The sequence below is a fragment of the Paroedura picta genome, chromosome 8 (assembly GCF_049243985.1).
Source record: "Paroedura picta isolate Pp20150507F chromosome 8, Ppicta_v3.0, whole genome shotgun sequence".
In the NCBI taxonomy this organism is placed as follows: domain Eukaryota; kingdom Metazoa; phylum Chordata; class Lepidosauria; order Squamata; family Gekkonidae; genus Paroedura; species Paroedura picta.
The window spans coordinates 74,031,225-74,051,717 of NC_135376.1; the positions used below are offsets into that span (position 1 = coordinate 74,031,225).

Consider the following 20,493-nt stretch of genomic DNA (forward strand, 5'->3'; position numbering starts at 1 on the left):
AGAATGCAGCTTCACAGCGACATGTTGTGAACTTCCAAGGCATGATATACATTATGCTTGCAGTCCCAGATAGGCATCAGAGACATGAGGGTCAGTATCCATGGTTCCTTTAATAAATTATAATCTCCACAGGAATGACTCCATTTGCAGTCCTATCTAATGCATTCAGTTATTGCAAGAAGCATTGCAGGAAGCACCAGCTTCTCAAAGAAGCATCCCTCACCCTCACATCCTTGTAATGAGGCAATATGTACTTCTTCATTCGTACTTACCAACACATCTGATTTGTTGCTCAACCCTTTCCCATAGTTGTCAGTTGCAATGACCTGAAATTTGAAATAAGACCGCCTCATGTTTTTGAAGAGCATGGCAGTCTTGATGATGCCTGTGTAGGGCTCAATCACAAAGCCCTCCTTGCCATCCTTGATCGGTGGGATGATGAGTCTATACTGCATAGCGCTGTAGTTGCCAGTATCTATATCAGTAGCCTGATGGGTGAAACAAAACAAAAACATGAGAGGAAAAATGGATATCGAGAAGAATTCACCTTGAATTTTCAAAGGCTTTCATGGATGGAGTCAACTGGTTGTTGTGGGATTTCCAGGTAAGACCTTTACTAATGGATTTACTAATTAACTCCATCCAGACACAGGAAAAATGCTTCCTAGTTCCACTCCATCCCCTGGGAGACTCCCAGAGGAAATAGGAATGTGATTCATTGCACACACACCCTCACAAAGTAAATAAAATGCCCACTCCACACTTTGGCATGCAAAGATTCCCATCTTGCCATGCCCTATCTCTGAAGATGTCAGGGACTAAAACTACCAGATCACAACCACATAGCCTAGGAAACCACAACAACCAAGTCACCTTGAGATTTTAACTAGGTTTGGTTCTGCACTCCCCCCTCCCCCATTGTCAATCCTGCTGAATTCAGATCAATTTGAGCCCAGGTCTTTCTCCTTCCTGCCCCCCCCCCCCCGAATTGAAACAGAAAGCCTTCTGCACTTGATTGGGGAAGCTTGGAGGGGAAGGGGGAGGGGAAGGGGAGCTATGGTCACGAAGCTGAACTACTTTTCCAGAACTAGCGAGGGGGTGGGCCAGGTGAAGTCCAGCTGGCAATAGTGCTTTATTTCCTCTCTTTTGACTCCTCAGCCAACAGCAGCATCTCAGAGAATGAGACAAATCTCTGCTGAGAGAAGTGCGGGCTTCTGGAGTGCAGTAACTTTAAAACAGGGAGGGAAGCCTTGCAACCGGGAACCAGGAAGTCTTTGAACTGATGTCCTGGCCAATCAGGGAAGACTGTTTTGCTATGTCAGCATTGCAGGTATGGAGCAATAAGTTAATTTGCAAAAAGCAGAGATCTACTGGTGGCAGTTTAAAAAAATATTGATGCTTATATCCACTCCTGGATATCGCAGAGGAAAGGTAGGGTCACCACTGAATGTAGTAGAGAGAAAATTTAAAGTGCCTAAAATCAACATGGAGATCAAATTCAGTACAGACAGGAGGGATTTATTTAGGCTGGGAGTGGATAAAAAGCCCCATGCAGACTTGACCCAAGCTAAACACTACCTAGTCGACAATATGGTTGTTAAATTCCCCTAAAGATTGCATTTGTAACTTCAGAAATTAATGTTCAGAGTGGAATATTTTCCAAAGAAAAGTAGAACTTTGAAGTCACCAATAAGTAGAAAATACTGCATAGGTATATAATGTCCGTTTTGATTAATACCTACATTAAAAGAACATGGTTTCAAAGGCAGAAGCACCAGAAACATTGGGCATCATCCACTAGCTTCCCTTGGGGTATGTCCCAGCCAGCTAAGATTTGTTAAGTCTCATTGATTTCATGGGAGTAGTTAAGTATGTATTTAAATTCCTCCCACTGAAATTAGCAGGTCATCAAAGTGCTTAGCTTTGGCTAGAAGGATCATGCCCACAGCTATTATGAAGCCCTCCACCTGATATGTTTAGAAATGTTTTTGTCTCCACTGGATTGCACAAGTTTGTTATTTTTAATAGCTTATATTATGCATTTTGTGTGTGTGTTAAGTGCCATCATATTGCTTCTGACATAGCAGTCCTATAAATTAATAGCCTCTAAAATAGCCTACTGTTAATAGCCTTGCTCAGGTATTGCAAACTGAGAGCTGAGGCCTCCTTTACTGAGACCATCCATCTCCTGTTGGGTCTTTCTCTTTTCCTGGTGACTTCAATTTTTCCTAGTATTATTGCCTTTCCCTAATGTGACCAAAGATTGAGGTGGGTAGCCATGTTGGTCTGGAGCAGTAGAACAAAGTTGGATGAACAAAGTTTTACTCGAAGTGTAAGCTTTCGTGTGTACAGCACCTCTTCAGATACAGTGAAACAGAATTCCTCAGCACATATGAAGGGTCAGGAAGGGGAATATTTCTCAGCATTCATTCCTTTCAGAATTGTGCAAACTTTGTTGTTGCCTTAATGGTGGCACTGGACCCAACCTTTGCTCTAGTGTCACCCAAGGATGGTAGCTTCAGTTTGGTCGCCTCAGCATCTGCAGTGAGTTCAGGCTTTATTTGATCTAGAACATACTTTGTCTTTTTTGTTCTTCGTGATGCCTGTAAAACTCTTCTCCAGTGCCACGTTTCAAATTAATCAATATCCTTCCTTGTCGACCTTTCATGCTCATACAAAGTAATTGGTTATATTACAGTGTGAACTATACTCAATCTCCTTCTGATTTCTTGGTTTCAGGTTCCCTTTTGATGGATTATGGAGCCAAGGAATAGAAAATCTTTAACAACTTCAATGTTTTCATTGTCAGCCTTAAAGTTGTATGATTCCTCAGTAGTCATTACTTTTGTCAACTTGATACTCAGCTGTAATCTTGCTTCGGGACTTCCCACTTTAACCTTTGGGAGTGGTCATTTCTGGTCTTCACTGCTTTCTGCCAGTAATATATATATTGTGTGTATACGTTATTAATTGATTCTGAAATGTCGGTGCAAAAATAGATTAAACTGCTAAGCAAGAATTTTGGAAAACTGGCTGGTACTTAATTAAAGTCTAGGGACCTGGCCCCACCCCCTCTGAGAACCATCAAGAGATCTATCAACCATTTCAACTATTCTATTAATTTGTTGTTCTCATGTACTTAGTCTGTCAAGCCTTAATATATAGCATCTTGTTCTGCTGTCTCAAGACCACCAGAGAGGGCCAGTGCTCTGCCAGTGACATAAAATGCAAAGACCTCTTTTAATACAAAGAGAGGATGCTTATTATCCCTGAGATTTGTCATGAAGGTAAATATTTTTGTCACTTCATTAAAGGAAGATATATGAGACCTCAAGAGTTGTGATATGCCTGTCAGAGAAAAAGACAGAGCTAATCCTAATAGCGGTATATATTTTCTTCTGTGTGGCAGATACCAATGTGCAGATGTTTGCACAATTCTGATATGAATGAACACTGAGAAATATTTATATTGTTAGTGCCCAAACCAGATTAAATTCCACCACAATTAGGCACAATTTTATCTCTGTGGGTGCAAACATTTACTCGGTCTGAGTCATGTTTAAAATTTGCTTTTAAATTTAGTGTGGAGATCAGATGATTTCTCAAAACATAGGCACACAATTACTTTGTCGTTCCACAAAGGGAAATTCTTGCTTTTTATGGAGTACGGAGTCTCAATGGCTGACACACATGATGAATGTATACAGGGCTGAGTCCGGGGAAGGGCCAGTTTCAGGTTTTGATGGGCTCTGGGCAGACAGGGCACAGACTCCCCCTCCCTCACTGTCTGCACTCTCTCTGCTGGCAGTGCTGGGCTACCCACGTAGTTAGGAGCACAGGAGATGGAGCACTTCCAAACAAGTGAGTAAGGGAACGCTATGCGGGCAAGAGGCAATGGAAGCGTATGGGCAGGGGTCAATGATAGGGAACCTTGACAGAAGCTGTGGACTCTGCAGATGTAGGGATATCAGGTGCCTGCTGGGGTCAGGGGAATCATTGCTTTGGTATTGCTCCCTCCACTTTGGGGATTTCAGAAAGTGGAGGGAAATCCCCTTCAACAGCTGTTTTGCTGTGATCCTAGCACCTGGACTTCCCCTTCCCACTCACCAATCATGACCAGGAAGAACATCCTGACATTACCTGGAAGTGATATCAGTACACTGGGGCTGTCAGGAGGTGACATTCCGGAGTTTGGGCAAAATTCTATGGTTTGAGGCTGATTTTTTACTACAGAACATAGCCTCCCAACATCTCTAACATGCTTACATCACTACTGTGTGACATCAGCATGCAGGACACTCTTCTGGGTTTGAGTAACTGGGGGGGGGGAGCTCCCAGAGCGCACCCACACCCCTGCTGACAGTGTGGCAGCACCTGGCAATGCTATGCAGGTGCCCCACTTCAAGGCATGCTGATGTGTAACAGTCAGTCATAAATTGTATGTTCAGTCCAATTCCTGCATGCTCTTTCCTCTATTTGAACTGGGGCAACAGGCTTCAGTCTTCTCACCTGCATCATTTTTTTAGCCTAAAATGGTCCAAGCAGAGGTGCTATTTGACCTATTGGAGAAGCATGCATGTTTACAGGGAACTGTTTCTGTTCAGCAAAACAGAATCAATGGAAGCCCTTTCTCCAGACCTTCCATTGTTCTTTATCCAAACTGATTATGAAACATGCAGGAATTGAGGAGAACTTACAACTCTTACACAGCATGGGAACCTCACTCTTCCTAGATAACAAAGGGAAGGCCCTCAGCACAGGGTTCTCTGGACTGCATCTAGGGCCCTAAGTACAGTGTATCTGTTCTTAGTATCTGTTCTTAGATCTATAGTGCTAACTTAAGCCAAGTTATACCTTTCTAGGTTCATTAAAATAAAGTGAGTCTGGTGGCATGGCGTCACTGGAATCAAACTTTATTCTGTTGCTTTAAGCCAGGAGTAGTCAAACTGTGGCCCTCCAGATGTCCATAGACTACAATTTCAATGTGTTTGCTGGCAGGGGTTAACGGGAATTGTAGTCCATGGACATCTGGAGGGGCGTAGTTTGACTACCCCTGCTTTAAGCCAACATGAGTACCCACTTGAATCCAAGTCCCTTACAATCAGGTGAAAAAATGAGGCTGTCTACTACTAAACATCGGTAATGACTGGGGAAGGCACTGGCAAACCACCCTGTATTGAGTCTGCCATGAAAACGCTAGGGGGCGTCACCCCAAGGGTCAGATATGACCCAGTGCTTGCACAGGGGATACCTTTACCTTTACTACTAAACATACCAAATTGGATAAAGGGGAGCCTGAGATATTGGTTACTGTAATTAGGTTAACCACATTCATTGAAGATAGGCACCACTAACCAAAGGGTTCTAAAGAATAATAACTAATATATTAACACAGTTTATACAAACACACAATCAATCAGTAACAAATCATTGGGCTGTCAACTTAGAAGCCAGAAATGACTTAGGATTCTATCAGGGGCGGGGGGATGTATTTCTGCATATTTTTTCTTCTATCAGAGCATCCTAAACACCACTAATAGTTCTGACACCAAGGCAAAATTCATATGTTCAAGCAGCTGTGTGGTATTTTTCACCCACAGAACAGTCCCAATTAAGCTTGTGCGATTTGGCCGCTTCGGCGGCCATTCCCTCTGGGTGCAGCTAGCACCATGCTGTGGGGGGGGGGAGGGCGGTCCTGGCAGTGGCGTGACAGCGGGCGCAACCACGCAGGCACGGAATTCCGTGCCTGTGTGGTTGCTCCCGCTGTCACGCCGCTGCCGGCACCGCTCTCCCCCCAACACGGTGTGGCACTGGCTGTGCCCGGAGGGAATGGTTGCTGAAGCGGCCGAATCGCACAAGCCTAGTCCCAATCTCTTAACATGTTGGTTTCAAACAGGGATGTGAAAACTACCCATCTGCTGAGATTGCAAATTACAGGTAGGCTTTGCAGATGCTCACATTTTTGCCAGAGAAATATGGTTGAACCCTGTAAACAATGAACATGTACCAAAATGATGAATTCTATCGATCGATATATACAACTGACTGTGCAAGGAACCCAAAGTGGAACATACATAGCTGATTTCACATGATTCATGTTCATCATGGCCATGGGACATGTCCCAAATTGTGATCATATGCCAGCAGCAGCTCTCTGGCCAGCAAAGATGCTGAATGTCACCAATTATACAGAGAAGAATATCCTTGAAATACCACATGCTTCACATTGCAAACAAACTGTGTGACCCTCTTTTAACTCATGAGGAAACACTTATTGTGAGCAAGGTAAGTTTAATTTTCAAGGATTTTCTTTGTAAATTATTGCTAGTTTCAAAGCCTGCGTAATAATAAAATCTGCTGAGCATTCGCTATAGTTAAGGTCATTAAGTTAGCTATAGTTAGCTATAGTTAAGGTCATTAAGGTTTAAACTGGTGAGCTACAGAACAAGGTAGAAGAAGAAGAGGAAGAGTTAGTTTTTATACCCTGCTTTTCTCTACCAGAAGGAGTGTCAAAGCAGCTTACAGTCGCTTTCCCTGTCCTCTCCCCACAACAGTGCTGTGTACAGGACGGCCCAGCGATTTTTGTTTGTTCATCTGAAGGAATAAAAGGGAGATGGGCTCACCCTGTGAGATAGGTGGGGCTGAGAGCCCTGAAGTTACTGTTCTGTGAGAGCAGTACTATCAGGGCTGTGATGAGCCCAAGGTCACCAAGCCTGGCTGCATGTGCAGGAGAGGGGAATCAAACCCAGCTTGCTAGATTAGAAACTATTGTTCTTAACTACCACACCAAGAGAAGGAATTGGCTAGAGGCAAGAGAGAGTCATGGTTAATGGTCTGGAGTGGGCAGCTCTGGGTTAGGAAATTCATGGAGACTTGGGGAGGGGAGACGACAATTTGGACAGAGCAGAGTCTGGGGAGAGAGGGAGCTCATCAGGGAAGTGAGTCTGCCCTCTGAAGCTGTCATTTTCTCCAGAGAAACTGGAATTCTGGGAAAGCTCCAGGCCCCACCTGGTGGCTGGTAATCCAAGTCCGCAGTGCAATGGCTTTGCCAAAGAAAGGTTCCAACAGTATGATGAAAACTTTCCCAACATGGGCATATACAGTCATGCAGGCAGCTTGCCCCCCAGGACAGGGTGGGAATCACCTCAGCTACAGCTGCACATGAAGAGCACATCCAGTGGCTGCTCAAATCAGGCCTCAGTGAAGCAAACACGCTCAGTACAAATCTGTAAACCGCTCGGGGAGCAGTATAAATAAAACAGTAAGGCTAAGGGGGATGGGCTGAGTCTAGGATAGGAAACAGGGGCCGATTGGCCCTGTACTGACAAGAATTCCAGCCAGTCAGGTGAGGAGCCAATTGGAAGGCACAAAGCACCTTACGATTGGGCCCTCACCAGGACAGACTAGAGTTCCATCCAGTCGGGAATGCAAAGCGCCTCCCGACCCACTCACCCAGCCCAGCCAGGGGCAATCTGGAAACATCATTGCCAATCTGCTCCTGACCACCGCAGGGAGAGTAGATCAGTAGGACTGCTAACAGCGATGAGAACAGAGGTTTGGACAAGCTGTGCCAGCCCTTTTCACCCCAAGGCTGTCCTAACTGTCATGTCCAACGTTGCCTCAGAACACTGATAGAGCTGACAGGAGGCTGGTGAGTGTGCTCCCTCCCTCCCTTCAGGCCTGCTGCGAAGGAGCCTCTGACAGGCCCTGAGTGAGGCGTTTCCGAGAGCAATGCAGGGGAGCCTGTGGGCATGGGGGGTGGACATTCCTTTTGATGGGGAGGGGGATTTCTCCTTCTGCCAAACGGCTGACAGGGAGGCCACAGAAAAGCCCCTTCTCACTTAAAATACTGCTCTGACCAGGGCTTAGACACAGCCAAGCCATGTGTACTTCTTTGCAACTCTCTGCAGATTTAAGGCCACTGCACAGCGTTATTCTGCAGACGAAACTGGATGCTGTTGCGGAGGTTCTTTTGTCTACTGTTTCATCTGCACAACAACCCTGTGCAGTAGGCCTCAAGTCTTTCAATTTAACAACAACCTGTGTGGGAGACCTTAATTTTTTATTCTCTACCACAACCCTGTCCAAAGTAGCCCTTTCTGCCTGGGGGGCTGATCTTTATACTATGAAGATGAGCTGTAATTCCAGGAGCTCTCCAGGCCCCACCTGGAGGTTGGCTACCCCTGGGTTGGAAATATTCCTCGAGTTATGGAGGTGGGACTTCAAAATTGTACAATGCCTCAGAGCCCAGCCTTTGAGGAGGCCACGAGTGTGCTTCTGGGCCCGGGGGGGGGATGCCTTTCCCCCAGCCCCAAAAGCACACCTAGCGTCCGTTGTATTTACAAGCACAACGGGCTTGGTCCCTAGTCTAACCATAATGCTTTTGCAGAAGTGACAGTTTCTAACATAATACTGGATCAAAACTTAAACATAAAATCTCAGGTGGCTAAATCTAGATAAACTGGATAAAAGAAACAAATACCTAGGATGGAGTGATGGTCAACAAGTGGAGATGTACTGTCTAGAAAGAAAAAAAATCTGGAGTGAATGGCTTGATGTTCCCTGAAAAAATAATAAAATCTATTTAATTGGCATGGAAGCCTGAGAGATTTGTTTTATTTTTTCCCTGTTGTTATGACTGCAACTAATTGAACAGTTGTTGTATGTGTAGAATACATCTTTCTTACTGATGCATGCAATTACTCATGACAAGAAAAAGTCCTTGAGAATTCATAGCAGTCTATCAGACAGCATATCAGGACAGCAAAGATAAGGTATGGCTGCTCTGAAGACAATGATGAAAACAAGTAGCACTGTACTGGGTGTTAAAACAAGACACAAAAAAATCTAAAGAATATTTAAATGTGAAAACTATGTGTGAGACAAGGCATTATCATCAAAAGAGTAACAAAAAAAATACTGGGGTAGCAGATGTAGCTTTTAAAGCTGAAAATATACATCAAACTGTCAATTCCTGCGGGGAGAAATGGGATCTTGTTTTAAAAGCTATTATATTTTGCCGGAAACTGTGATTGGAAACATCTGAATTTGCCATCTGCTTTAGTGGTGCTAATGTTGGAAACTAAAAGCCTATTTGTTTTATGAGCCCCTTTAGTATATTATAATCCAAATTAAGACTGACCCTACCAAAAAGGCTGGAAATCATAAAGGACTGATATGTATATATACCAGGCTTTCTCAACCCTGGGGTTTCTTGATGGCCCTGGAAGGGTTTCCTGAATGGGTGGGAGTTAATTTCTTAATATTTTTTTTAAAAAATGTTAAACATTTATTAGGTGATATGACTATATATGGTCATGATGACTCACCCACCCCTCCCAAAATGGCCAATTACGGGCTTCGAGGGGGGAGAGGGCCTGTATACAGCTATGCTTCCCTACCATATTCTGCACGATCATGGCACTTCTGAGGTTTCTTGAAGCCTGAATAATGTTAAAGGGGTTCTCTCAAGAAATTGGTTAGCAATGGATTGCTGCTATTGTCAACTAAAACATTTTTTTCTACAGTCTGACTCCATGATTTTTGAGATCAAGAAGAAACATGGGGACCTGGATCAACAAAAGGTACAGAAGCTCAGTAAAGGGAGACTGCATAATATATCAGTGAAAAGTCACAGAGAAATCAGATCAATTCATCATTTTATGTTTATAGCAAAAGCATAAATCACTTCATGAAGCTACAGCTCTGGCAACATTGCTGAGCCCAAGGTTTAAAATTCTGTTATCTCCTCTAATACATTCTCTGGTCCCCTTCTCTACATTAGGTCTGTACTAAAATGTTGGTAAGTTTTCTTTGGAAGCGATAATTAAGCAGTACAACTTTGTAATCAGGCACCAATGATCAGAAAAGTAATGAAGGAACAGGGCAACAAGTGTTAAATTGCAAAACTCCATTTTTAATTAATTTCCCTCTCCTCGATAATGTGCATTAATTATTCTTTATAAAGCAGATTGAATACATTGTAAAGACTGAAGGGGAGTCTAAATAATGTAGTAAAACCACAAGGTATATGAAAACAATTGATATGCAAAATAAAAGCAGCTAATGCTAAATAAATCTTGGGTTTTAATTCCATAGATTAATAGCTGTGATTACTGCATGCTGGATTTTAATTTATTTAAACACATCCTCAGCCCCCACCCCCAAAAAAGAAAAAAAAGAGGTTACATTCACTGGAACTCCAGAAAAGACTGAACAGCTGTTCTATTTAAAGTCTCTAAAGAAACAGAATTATAACAAAGGCTGTCAAGAAAAAATGGATATAGTTTATAATTCCAAGTAGCAGCTCATTATGTTTCATGGTGAAATTGTATGTCATACACACACACACACAAAAGAATTTTAAGTAAAGAAATCACCCAGATTGTTGTCCTAAAAGTTTTGCCACTTAGGGGTGTGCAATCGGATCTACACTAGCCAAAAATATACACAAAAGAATACCATATTGGTATTTGGGGTATATTTCAGCATCCCAAAGATATCTGTGATTTTTCCAGAAAACCAGGAAAAATCACAGCACATCTGATCATAGATGCATAGTGCTTATTTTAATGCCATCCCTTTTGGAAGAATGAGCCTTGAAGCTTAAGAAAAGTACTTTTTCCCAATTTTTTTTGGGGGGTGGGGGGGATTGAGAGGCATGCTTTGTCCATCAACTGGTGGGGGAATTTTTTTTTTTTTTTGCTCTGCCTGGATGAATCAATGCGTATTTGTTGTTCCAGGCAGTTTGCTACAAAAAAAGCCCCATCCCCAGGAGAAGGGACAGGGAGGTGGGTGCAAGGGTGGGTGCTGGAGGTGGAGATCACGCTACTTCACCTCTACACGTTTCCTTAACGTGTAGCTTGCTGGCTGCTAGTGCTACATAGTTGGGGGAATCCAGTTTTGTGGATTCTCCAAATACTGCTTTAAAATGGATGATGTAGCTGCCGGTTTGCTGCGGGGAGGCTGGATGCTGACGTCGTCGTTAGAAATGCCAAAATATGGCGTCTGCAAAAGGTAATTATCTCACTATATTTTCTGGGTGTGAAATGGGCCTATGTTTTAAGATGCTGCCATCTGCAATTCTTGATGAGCAGTACAAATAAACTCCTTCAAATGATGGATTGTGTGTTTATGGTGTAGTGGTGTGGCTGCAGCCACTAGGCTCAGCAAGTTGTGCAACCACCAGATGCAGCAAAGAGTCCTGGGCTGTGTACTCAGTGTGATTCCCCAGTGCTGTTTATTTTATTTTATTTTTTTTGAAATTTTTATATTTTTCTGAAAACCTGGGGAGTTTCCCAAGTATGCTTAAAAATCTGATCAGTGTCAGATAATCATAGATGCATAGTGCTTTTTATAATGCTACCCCTTATGGATTCACGAGTCTTGAATCTTTTAAAAATTAATCTCATTTCTGATTTGGGGGGGGGCTTTAGAGAGGCATGCTTTGTGTTTAAACTGTGGGGAAAAATTCGTTTTGGATTTGCCTGCACGATTGAATGCCTATTTGTTGCTCCAGGCAGTTTGCTCTAAAAACAAACAAAAAAACAAACCGTCCCCAGGAGAAGGGAGAGGGAGGTGGGTGTGAGGGCGGGACACTGGAGGTGGAGATAACACTTCACTTCCATATTTTTCTTTAGCATGTGGCTTGCTGATTGCTCTCCTGTAGCTCATGCTTGTTAGGTTGGGGAATTGACTTTATGCAATTTCCCAACTAGTGTTTTTAAATGGCAGATGTGGTGTTAGGTTTGCTGGCTGGACATGGGAGGTTGTGAAACGGCAAAAATGTAGCCTCTTCTTATGGTAAGCATAATGCTACATTAATGGGGTGCATAATGGCCCTCAGTTCCAGTTGGAAGGGCTGGCCATGTAAAAGCCAAACATCCCCAAAAGGCTATGGTATAGCACAACTGCATAGAGAGTATAAACAGAAGCAAGTACAGCTTCTTGGTTATTAACACTGGCACAAGGACTCAATCTTTGAAACACTCTATCAGTGGTGAGCATCAGATAAAAACAAGTAACCTAGGGTGAGTGGGAACAATGTAGAAAGTGGCTTTTAGTGGACTGAAAATTTCTTTGGACACAGAACAAACGAGACAGGGCTTGGGCCTATGATTCCCTTCCCCTAAGTCTTAAAGAACAAGGTTTAGAGAAGAGTCATAGAGTCGAACCCCACAGCCTCTTTAGTGAGTTCTAGATACTATAGTTTCTGTCTCATCATGCATGTCAGGAAGCTGTAAGTCTTCCAATGGTAAATAAGACAATCTATAAGGAGATCTAACTTTTGAGTTTAATCTCATTGATTTAATCATATTACTTTGGCATAATATATTTCATAACTATTAATATATTTCAAGAAACTAGAAATGTTCACAGCCAATAATTTTTAATCATCAATTTTCTATAAAATGTTTAATACTAATGCAGAAAAGGCAGCTGTAGTTAATGTGACATTTCACAGTACTTTCTCAATTTCTATGATCTGATTATGTAAAATAAATTGAATGATCTATATTATTCTTTTGGACACATCTTACCATCTAAAAAATACAAGGGAACATATTAGTTCAATTTTCACTTTATGTCCTGATAAAAGATAGAATAGTCACAGACCTGAGCTTCCTGCAATCCATTTTAATTTGGTTATACTTTTTAAAGGGTTCTTATTTGCTTAATACAAAGCATTTAATTATATTTAACTGTGGGCCAAGCCCGTTGCATTCTGGAATACAACAGGCATTAGATTAGGGAGGTGGAGTGGAAGAACTCTGCGAACTGCCTCCCTCTCCCCGCCAGGACCTGGAAAAGCTGCAGCCAGCTGTTAGCGAACTCACCGGCAGGGGCAGCTCTCACACAGCAGGGATCTGCAACCTCCAAGCCTCAGAGGAAAGTAGAAGGAGGAGGGGTTGGTCTGGGGTGGACAGACAGGCAAGTCAGTTAGAGGAGGAGGCACTCGGGGGCAGGACAGCCACCCTGAGTGGGTGTTAAGTGCTTAAGCCATGAGACCAGCTCCTCCTCAAGGCCTTACCAGAAATATTGTGAAACAGAGAGTGGAGACTAAATAATGCTATACAAATAGAAGCAGCATTTGGGCTACAACCAAATTTCTATATGGCAGCCTGAGAGTTCATACTTATTGTACAGACGTTAAGGCAATACTTGGGGATAAAGAAACCCAGAAATTAATTTTCATTTTAATTGTGCAATAAACAAAGAGACATGTATCTATCACAATTGGAGACCAATTTACAAACTCTAAGCAACCACATATGCGCTAAAAATGTATCTAAATATGAAGTATATAAAAGTGGTATATTACAAATCAACATATCTCATTCTCAACATGGCTCCATCTGTAGATATTTAGGTATGGAGCCTAGAGACATGAACAGATAAAACCTATCTATAAAACCGAAAAAGTCCTGTGCTAGCAGAAAAATCTGAAATCTGGAAAACAAAAAGAAATCATAGCGAGGTTAACCCTCCCTCCCTCTTATCTGTAGCACCTGTACGTTTAATAATCCTACACCCTCTAAAGTGGCCACAGTGGAGATTGCTGGTACCCACAACAGTACTGTCAGTCTTCAAACCTTTGTTTCTCCCTGCAAAGGGCAATGGGGAGGGGCAGGGCAATTTGAGGACTGTTGGGTCTTCAGGAAGGACTCATCAGGGACAAACCTGGCAGAAACGACTGGCAGACCTGGCTGTTCAATACTATTTTGACCCCAGCCCCCACTCACAAGCCAGTGTGGCATAGTGCTCCTTAGAGGATTTGGGAGGCCAAAGTTTGAATTCTAACTCTACTGTGGAAGCTTACTTAGTCACCTTAGTCCAGTTACTCCCAACCTAATATAAATCACAGGGTTCTTGTGAGGATAAAATAGAGGAGAGGAAATAGTTGTAAACTATTTTGGTTCAGCAGGATATAAATGAAGCAAATAAATAATAGATATAGGTGAAGATGGGATGCAGATAAAAGGTCGGTTGATGGGTGAGTGGGAAGGAGAGAAGTAAGCAGGATGTGAGTAGGCAGGATGTGAGGATGTAGTGCTGGCGAATGCTGGCAGGGGCTTCTGGGAATTGTAGTCCATGGACATCTGGAGGGCCACAGTTTGACTACCCCTGTGGCTGCCAGGAGGAGTGAAAGAGAAAGTAGTGTGGGGAGGGAAGAATATGTGAAAATGATTTAGCTGTCTTTTACCATTGCAAACTGAGGGTGGGGGAATCCCACTCAGGGTTAACTTCTCCACTTAGCCAGAAGAACTCATGAGCTTTTGAGGGGTTAAAATTGCTACTTTAAAAAATGTTGTGATAAGAGTCTTTCTTAATTGACTGTGTTCAAGTTTTAAGATTAGATTTATCATTGTCAGTGACCTGCTGCTTCACTGTAGAGGAACGCATAGTACTAATAAGAAAAAATAAAACAACATCCATCCCTCAGCACAGTTTTAGAACAACCTTTTTTCTTACTATAAAAAAATCAAAAGCTGCTCTCCTTACATCTTATTTTGAAGTGCACATCTAACGATTTTCCTCTGTTGTACTGCAATGGCATAAATTCTCTTTCACATTCAAATGCAAGTCTATTAAAAACTTAGAAGTATGCTATACTTACTTCCTTTGATACAGATATTAATGTACATTTGAAACTTCAGAGCCAAAGCTATATTAGCTGAATGAGGTTATACCGATTTTATAATTAGTCCTATATATTGAGGACAACTATGGCATTTAGAAGCCTAAATAACAGTATGGAATTTAGTTTAAGAATAGTTTTTGTTCACGCAGAAGACCCTTTTAATTTTTATTACAGTATGTCCTAATTTACTTACATAAATTTTAACCATAATCTGGACACAGACATTTTAAATGATGGTTTATTAACAGTCACTCATTTCAGTCATATACTCCTGGTAACAAAGGAGAAACAAACTGAAAATGGAATGCTATCATTCATTGAATGGCTTTGTGTAATCTGTACCTCTAGTTAATCTGTTCTTCATTTTTGCCTCCTTATTTTTTTAAAATAAACATTCATTTAAGTAATGAAGTAACCTTTCCTCAAGGTCTACAGAATAAATCCTCAAGGTCTACAGAATAAATCCTCAACACTGTGAAGATGAGCCTAAAATAGCTACATATTGGAAATTAACTTATAATAAACCAGGAATCAGATGGTTTTCATCAGAAGCAGAAATATAAATCGGAGACCAATTCCACATGAGGAATTTGTCCCCAGGACAGCCTCTCATTGTTCTTGGTTTTAGTGTTGCTTCTACATGATGTCTGCAGCAACCTGGAGCTCTCAAATGGCTGGTGCATGTTTTAATCAAATTTGGTCCATGATAAGAGAAATTACCAAAATTTGATTTGTGACTTCTTGCCCTGTATGATATGGGAAGCAAACAGGGACAAGCCTATGTGGAGGGAGAAATGCGCAACAGTCTTGGCAGCATTTTGTCCTCCCTCGCACCGACCCTCCCTTCTCCATTTCCTGATTGTGACTTTAAAAGAATGGTGTGGTCGGCATTGCTGTGGGACTGCGAAGCTACGTTCTCCATGCAAAAATCAAATGTTCTCCTCACTGTGCATGGTAATTTTGGGATTGGGAAGCCAAAACACATTTCTGTTAGCGTTTTCTGGTGGTGATGGGGTATGAACAGGGGAAGAGTGAAAGGATGTGTGGCGAGGAAGCCCTCTCCCAATCAGCTAGGTGTCCATGCTCTTTGATTCTAAACCATACTGTAAACATATAATCACTCATCAGGGTCCAGTTACCATGGCCAGTGTCATGACCCCCCCTGGTTCATGCCATCCTGTTCCCGGCTACTCTTGCATATTTTACTTTCTCAGGCCTCTTCTCACCCAAGGCCATAAAGCAATAAACCTGTCCTCTGAGATGTTCCCTCCCTTCCTGTTCTCAGCGGGCGAGGAGGCCCAACAACTGTATCAATCTCACTGTAAGTGTCCTTGCGGAGACAGCCAAATCTCAACAATGTGCCATCTCCCCGATAAGGCACCTGGCCATCTGGTAGCCTGAGAACAGAGCCCCCTTTTCCTCTCTGCCCACTCTCCCGCCAAATCTCCTGCGCACCCCTCCCTTATTTGGTGTACCCTATATCTACCCCACCCGTTTCACTTGTACTTTGTTATTATCAAGATCTTTGCTTAGGAAGATCTTGGCTTGCTTTAGTTTTCTGTGGACTTTGCCTAATAAAGCTCTTCTTGGAAATTTGCAACCGACTGTTGGATTTCGGATGTGCTTTCACTTGGGACTCCACAGGCTGGGCTCAGCCTGATTCCTGACAAATTGATAATAACCTCTTCTCCCTGTTAATCCATCCGTTGGTGCGCCTCGCTTCCCATGGCCGCGGCAGCCCCGGAGGACTCAGGGTTAGACATCGTGGAACAGTCCCCGGACGGGGGCCGGCAACGCCTGATCATCCACGTTCCCATCGAAGAGCGGGCGGAGGACGGCGCCACCACGGTACCGTTGACCACCCCTCCAGACGCCGGAGCCGGAGACGCCCCCCCCGACACCGAGGACCACCGATCCCCGCCATGCCAGAGCCCCACGAAGGGGTCTGCGAGTGCGGCGGGGAAATCGCCCCCACCCTCCCTCGAGGAAGAGGACGAGGACCCTCCCAGCGACCCAGGAGATGCGGACCGTCTGGTCGAAATGGGGCGCCAGGTGGGGGTCGACTTCACCAGAGAAGGACCCCAGCAACTTGTCCCGGTCGAAGAACTCGAGAGCCTGATGCTACGCGTGGGGGACCAACGACGGGAAAACGAAGCCCTTCGCCGGGCCCTGCGCCAAGCCGAGTCCCGTCGGGAGCATTGGAGCGCCCCCCCCGACTCCGAGAGGGAGAAGAGAGGCCGACTCTCCCTCCCCGCATCACTACCAGGCAATCCAGCTGCCCAGGCCACCCGAGCTGCTACGCGCCCCCCTGTGGGCCCCGCTGTCAAGCCCAAACACCACAGCACCCCGTCCCTGGGGTACGGGACTCTAGACACCGGGGGGACCGCGACCATGGGTCTGATCTCGACGTTCGCTCCCCCCAAGCATCTGACCTACTCCCGCCCAGCCATGACCTGGCTGGAGGAGGAAGATGTCGACACCGGACCCGAGCTCGAGCCGGGACCCGAGCGGGGCGCAGCCTTCACAGAGATCCCCCCTCACCACGAACCTCGTCGGAGGAGGAGGGATGCCTCACCATCACGTTCCCGGCCGGGGGGCCAGGACCCCGTCACGTTTCTGTCGGGCCCTTGGGGGGAGCCCCCGACGAGGACCCCCACTCCCCCGAACCCGGCCCCACCGCCCCGCGATCGTCACCTGGCCGAGGATTGGATTCATCCGACAGCCCCGAGGAGGGGGACCTATGCTCCGCTTGCCGCAGCCGCCCCACCTCCCCAGCCCCAACCTCAACCGCCACTCGCCCCGCCGCCCTCGCCGGTCCCCCTGCAGCCACCCAATCAGCCGAACAACGGGGCCGCCCGCGGCGGCCGCCACGACAATTTGGGGGGCCGGAAATTCAAGGTGAAGTTCGATGGTACTTCGGAGAGACTCACCTATTTTTTGATTATGGTGGATGGCTTCTTGGCGGAATGGGGCGATACGTTTACGGACGAGGCCGATTTAGTGCGCACGCTGGGCTGCAACCTAGAGGGCAAGGCAATGGACTGGTGGGTCATCCAGTACGAGAGGGGGACGGCGGCAGCCACCTCCTTAGAATCCTTCAGGGCCGCCCTCCGTACGGCTTTCCGCGACCCTTTCCGTGAACGGAAGGCGACAGAGGCGCTAACTAAGCTGAAACAGCGGGGGAGGCCCCTGATGGACTATGTAATTGACTTTCGGGCCATCTCGGACCGAATCACTACCTTAAACGAGACCCAGATCATCAACGCCTTCCTGGACGGCCTGGACCGCCCAGTGGCCGACGGAATTTTCAACCGGGGGCCACCGGAGGACGGGGACCTCCAGCAGTGGATCGACGCCGCGGGGGTGATCGAAACCAACCTCGCGAACTATCGCGCCTACCAGCGTCGCCAGGAGGCGGCCCGCCTGCTCCGTTCGTCACGATCCGACAAGACCCCAAGTGCCCCGAAGCTGCTGGCCTCACAGCCTGCCCCAACCAGTGCGCCAGACAGAGAGAGGCGTAAGCAATCGGGACTCTGCCACGAGTGTGGGGGGAAGGGACACTTCGCCTCGGTGTGCCCGACGCGCCTGGCGAAATCCAAATCCCCCTCCCAGCAGGATAGAGGCCAGCGCCCCCCGGACAAGCGCCCGGCCGACCGCCAACGTCCGTCCGACAAATCGGCAGGAAAGTCCGGGGGCACCCGGGCGCTCCTCGCTCCTGTCTCCCCCGCGACGGAGGCGGAGATTTCCTCCCAGACCAGCCCCGAGTCCTCCCAATCGGACAGCTCGGGAAACGAGGACGGTCCGTCATGCCGGGCGCCCCTCGGCGGACCCTCCCTGTCGGCACTCCGGCGCCCCCAAGACGAATCCTACCCCCCATCCTCCTCCCGGCGGTACTAATCAACGAGGAGGCCGACACCCGGGTGGAGGTCCAGGTCTGCGTGGACTCCGGCTGCTCCACGTCTCTGGTGACCCCCGGAATCGCGCGGGCCCTCGCCGCCCGCCAGGAGGACCTGGCCAAGCCGATAATAATGCGCCAGGTGGACGGCGCCCCAGTTGGGGGGGACGCCATTCGTCACGCTACCAGCGCCCTGGCCCTAAATCTGGGGTCCCACTGGGAACGAATCTCCCTCACGGTCGCCCCCGTTGCCGGCTTCTCCATCCTACTTGGCATGGACTGGATGGACCTTCACCGCCCCGAGATCGACTGGGACGAGAAGCGCCTCGTTTTTTCCCACCCGAACTGCAAGCTGCACTTCTGGTATCGGGACCAGCCAGACGCGCCGCCCGTGGCCGTCGCGGGGACCGTAGTCCCGTGGTCCGAGAGCCCGGCCATGCTCAACCCCTGGCTGCGGGCGATGGGCCTCTACTCGGACCCCGATGACGCCATCCCGGCCTGCTACCGCGATCTCGCCGAAGCTTTCTCGGAGGAGGAATGCAACCAGCTGCCCCCACACCGCCCGACGGATTGCGCCATCGAGCTGGTGCCGGGGGCCAAACTCCCGAAGGCCAAACTCTACAACATGAGCCCGGCAGAACTTCGGGAGCTTCGCGCCTTCGTCGACAAAAACCTGGCCCGGGGTTTCATCCGCCCGGCCACTTCTTCCATGGCAGCGCCTGTCCTGTTCGCCAAAAAGAAGGACGGCACCCTCAGGCTTTGCACCGACTACCGAGCGATCAACGCGGTCTCCAGGGTCAACGCCTACCCCCTTCCCCTCATCAAGGACCTACTCAGCCGCCTGGGGGAAGGGCGCATCTTCACCAAACTGGACTTGCGAGACGCCTATTTCCGGGTCCGCATCGCCGAAGGGGACGAGTGGAAAACGGCTTTTAACACCCCGTTGGGACAGTTCGAGTACCTCGTCATGCCGTTCGGGTTAAGCGGCTCTCCGGGCGTGTTCATGAACGTTATCAACGAAGTTTTGCATGATTTACTGTACCGGGGGGTGGTGGTTTACCTGGATGATGTGTTGATTTATTCCCGGGGGGAGGAGGAGCACACAGCTCTCGTCCGTGAAGTCTTACGCCGCCTGGCGAAACACAAGCTGTACGCCAAACTCCCGAAATGTGAGTTTCACAAACCCCAGGTCGACTTTTTGGGCTACCGGGTTTCGGGGGAGGGGATTGGGATGGACCCCGCGAAGGTCCAGGCGGTCCTCGATTGGGAAATTCCCCGAACCCGTAGGCAGCTTCAATCCTTCCTCGGGTTTGCCAACTTCTACCGTGACTTCCTCCCAGGGTTCTCCAAGGTGACCCTACCCCTCACCGATCTCCTAAAGACCAAAGGGAAAGGGGCCAGGGATGGCCGTCCGGGGGCACCACTACCGTGGACCCAGGACTGCACGCAAGCCTTCGAACACCTCAAACACCTGTTCACCTCCGAGCCCATCCTGGCCCACCCGGAGATCGATAAGCCCTTCGTGGTGCAAGTCGACGCCTCCAACGAGGCGGTCGGGGGGGTTCTCCTCCAAAGGGGGGAGGGGGGCAAGCTCCGGCCCTGTGCCTACCTCTCCCGCAAGTTTTCCCCCACCGAGCGGAACTGGCCCATTTGGGAAAAAGAGGCGGCGGCGGTCAAAACCGCCCTGTCCACTTGGCGGCACTTCTTGGAGGGCTCCCCCATCCCCTTCGAAGTTTGGACCGACCACAAGAACCTCGAGGCCCTGCGGAAACCCCGCACGCTCAGCGCGAAGCAAATTCGGTGGGCGGACTTTTTTTCCCGATTCGATTTTACCCTAGTCCACATCCCGGGGCGCAAGAATTTCATGGCGGACGCCCTCTCCCGCATGTTCCCGGGAGAACACCGCCCTTCCCGGGTGGACACGGTCTTTACCCCCAAGCAGTTGGGGCTCTTGGCT

At 47.0% G+C, this 20,493-nt stretch overlaps 1 protein-coding gene across 9 annotated transcripts in view; it reads right to left on the reverse strand.

The window, feature by feature from the left end:
• The window catches only part of PCDH15 (protocadherin related 15), an 886,705-nt gene that overhangs the window by 56,234 nt on the left and 809,978 nt on the right, over positions 1-20,493 (reverse strand). For all 9 annotated transcript variants that reach the window (XM_077350402.1, XM_077350403.1, XM_077350405.1 and 6 more), the window contains one exon: positions 273-488. In XM_077350402.1, coding sequence (XP_077206517.1) covers positions 273-488 — 216 coding nt within the window. The remainder of the gene's footprint in view (positions 1-272; positions 489-20,493) is intronic.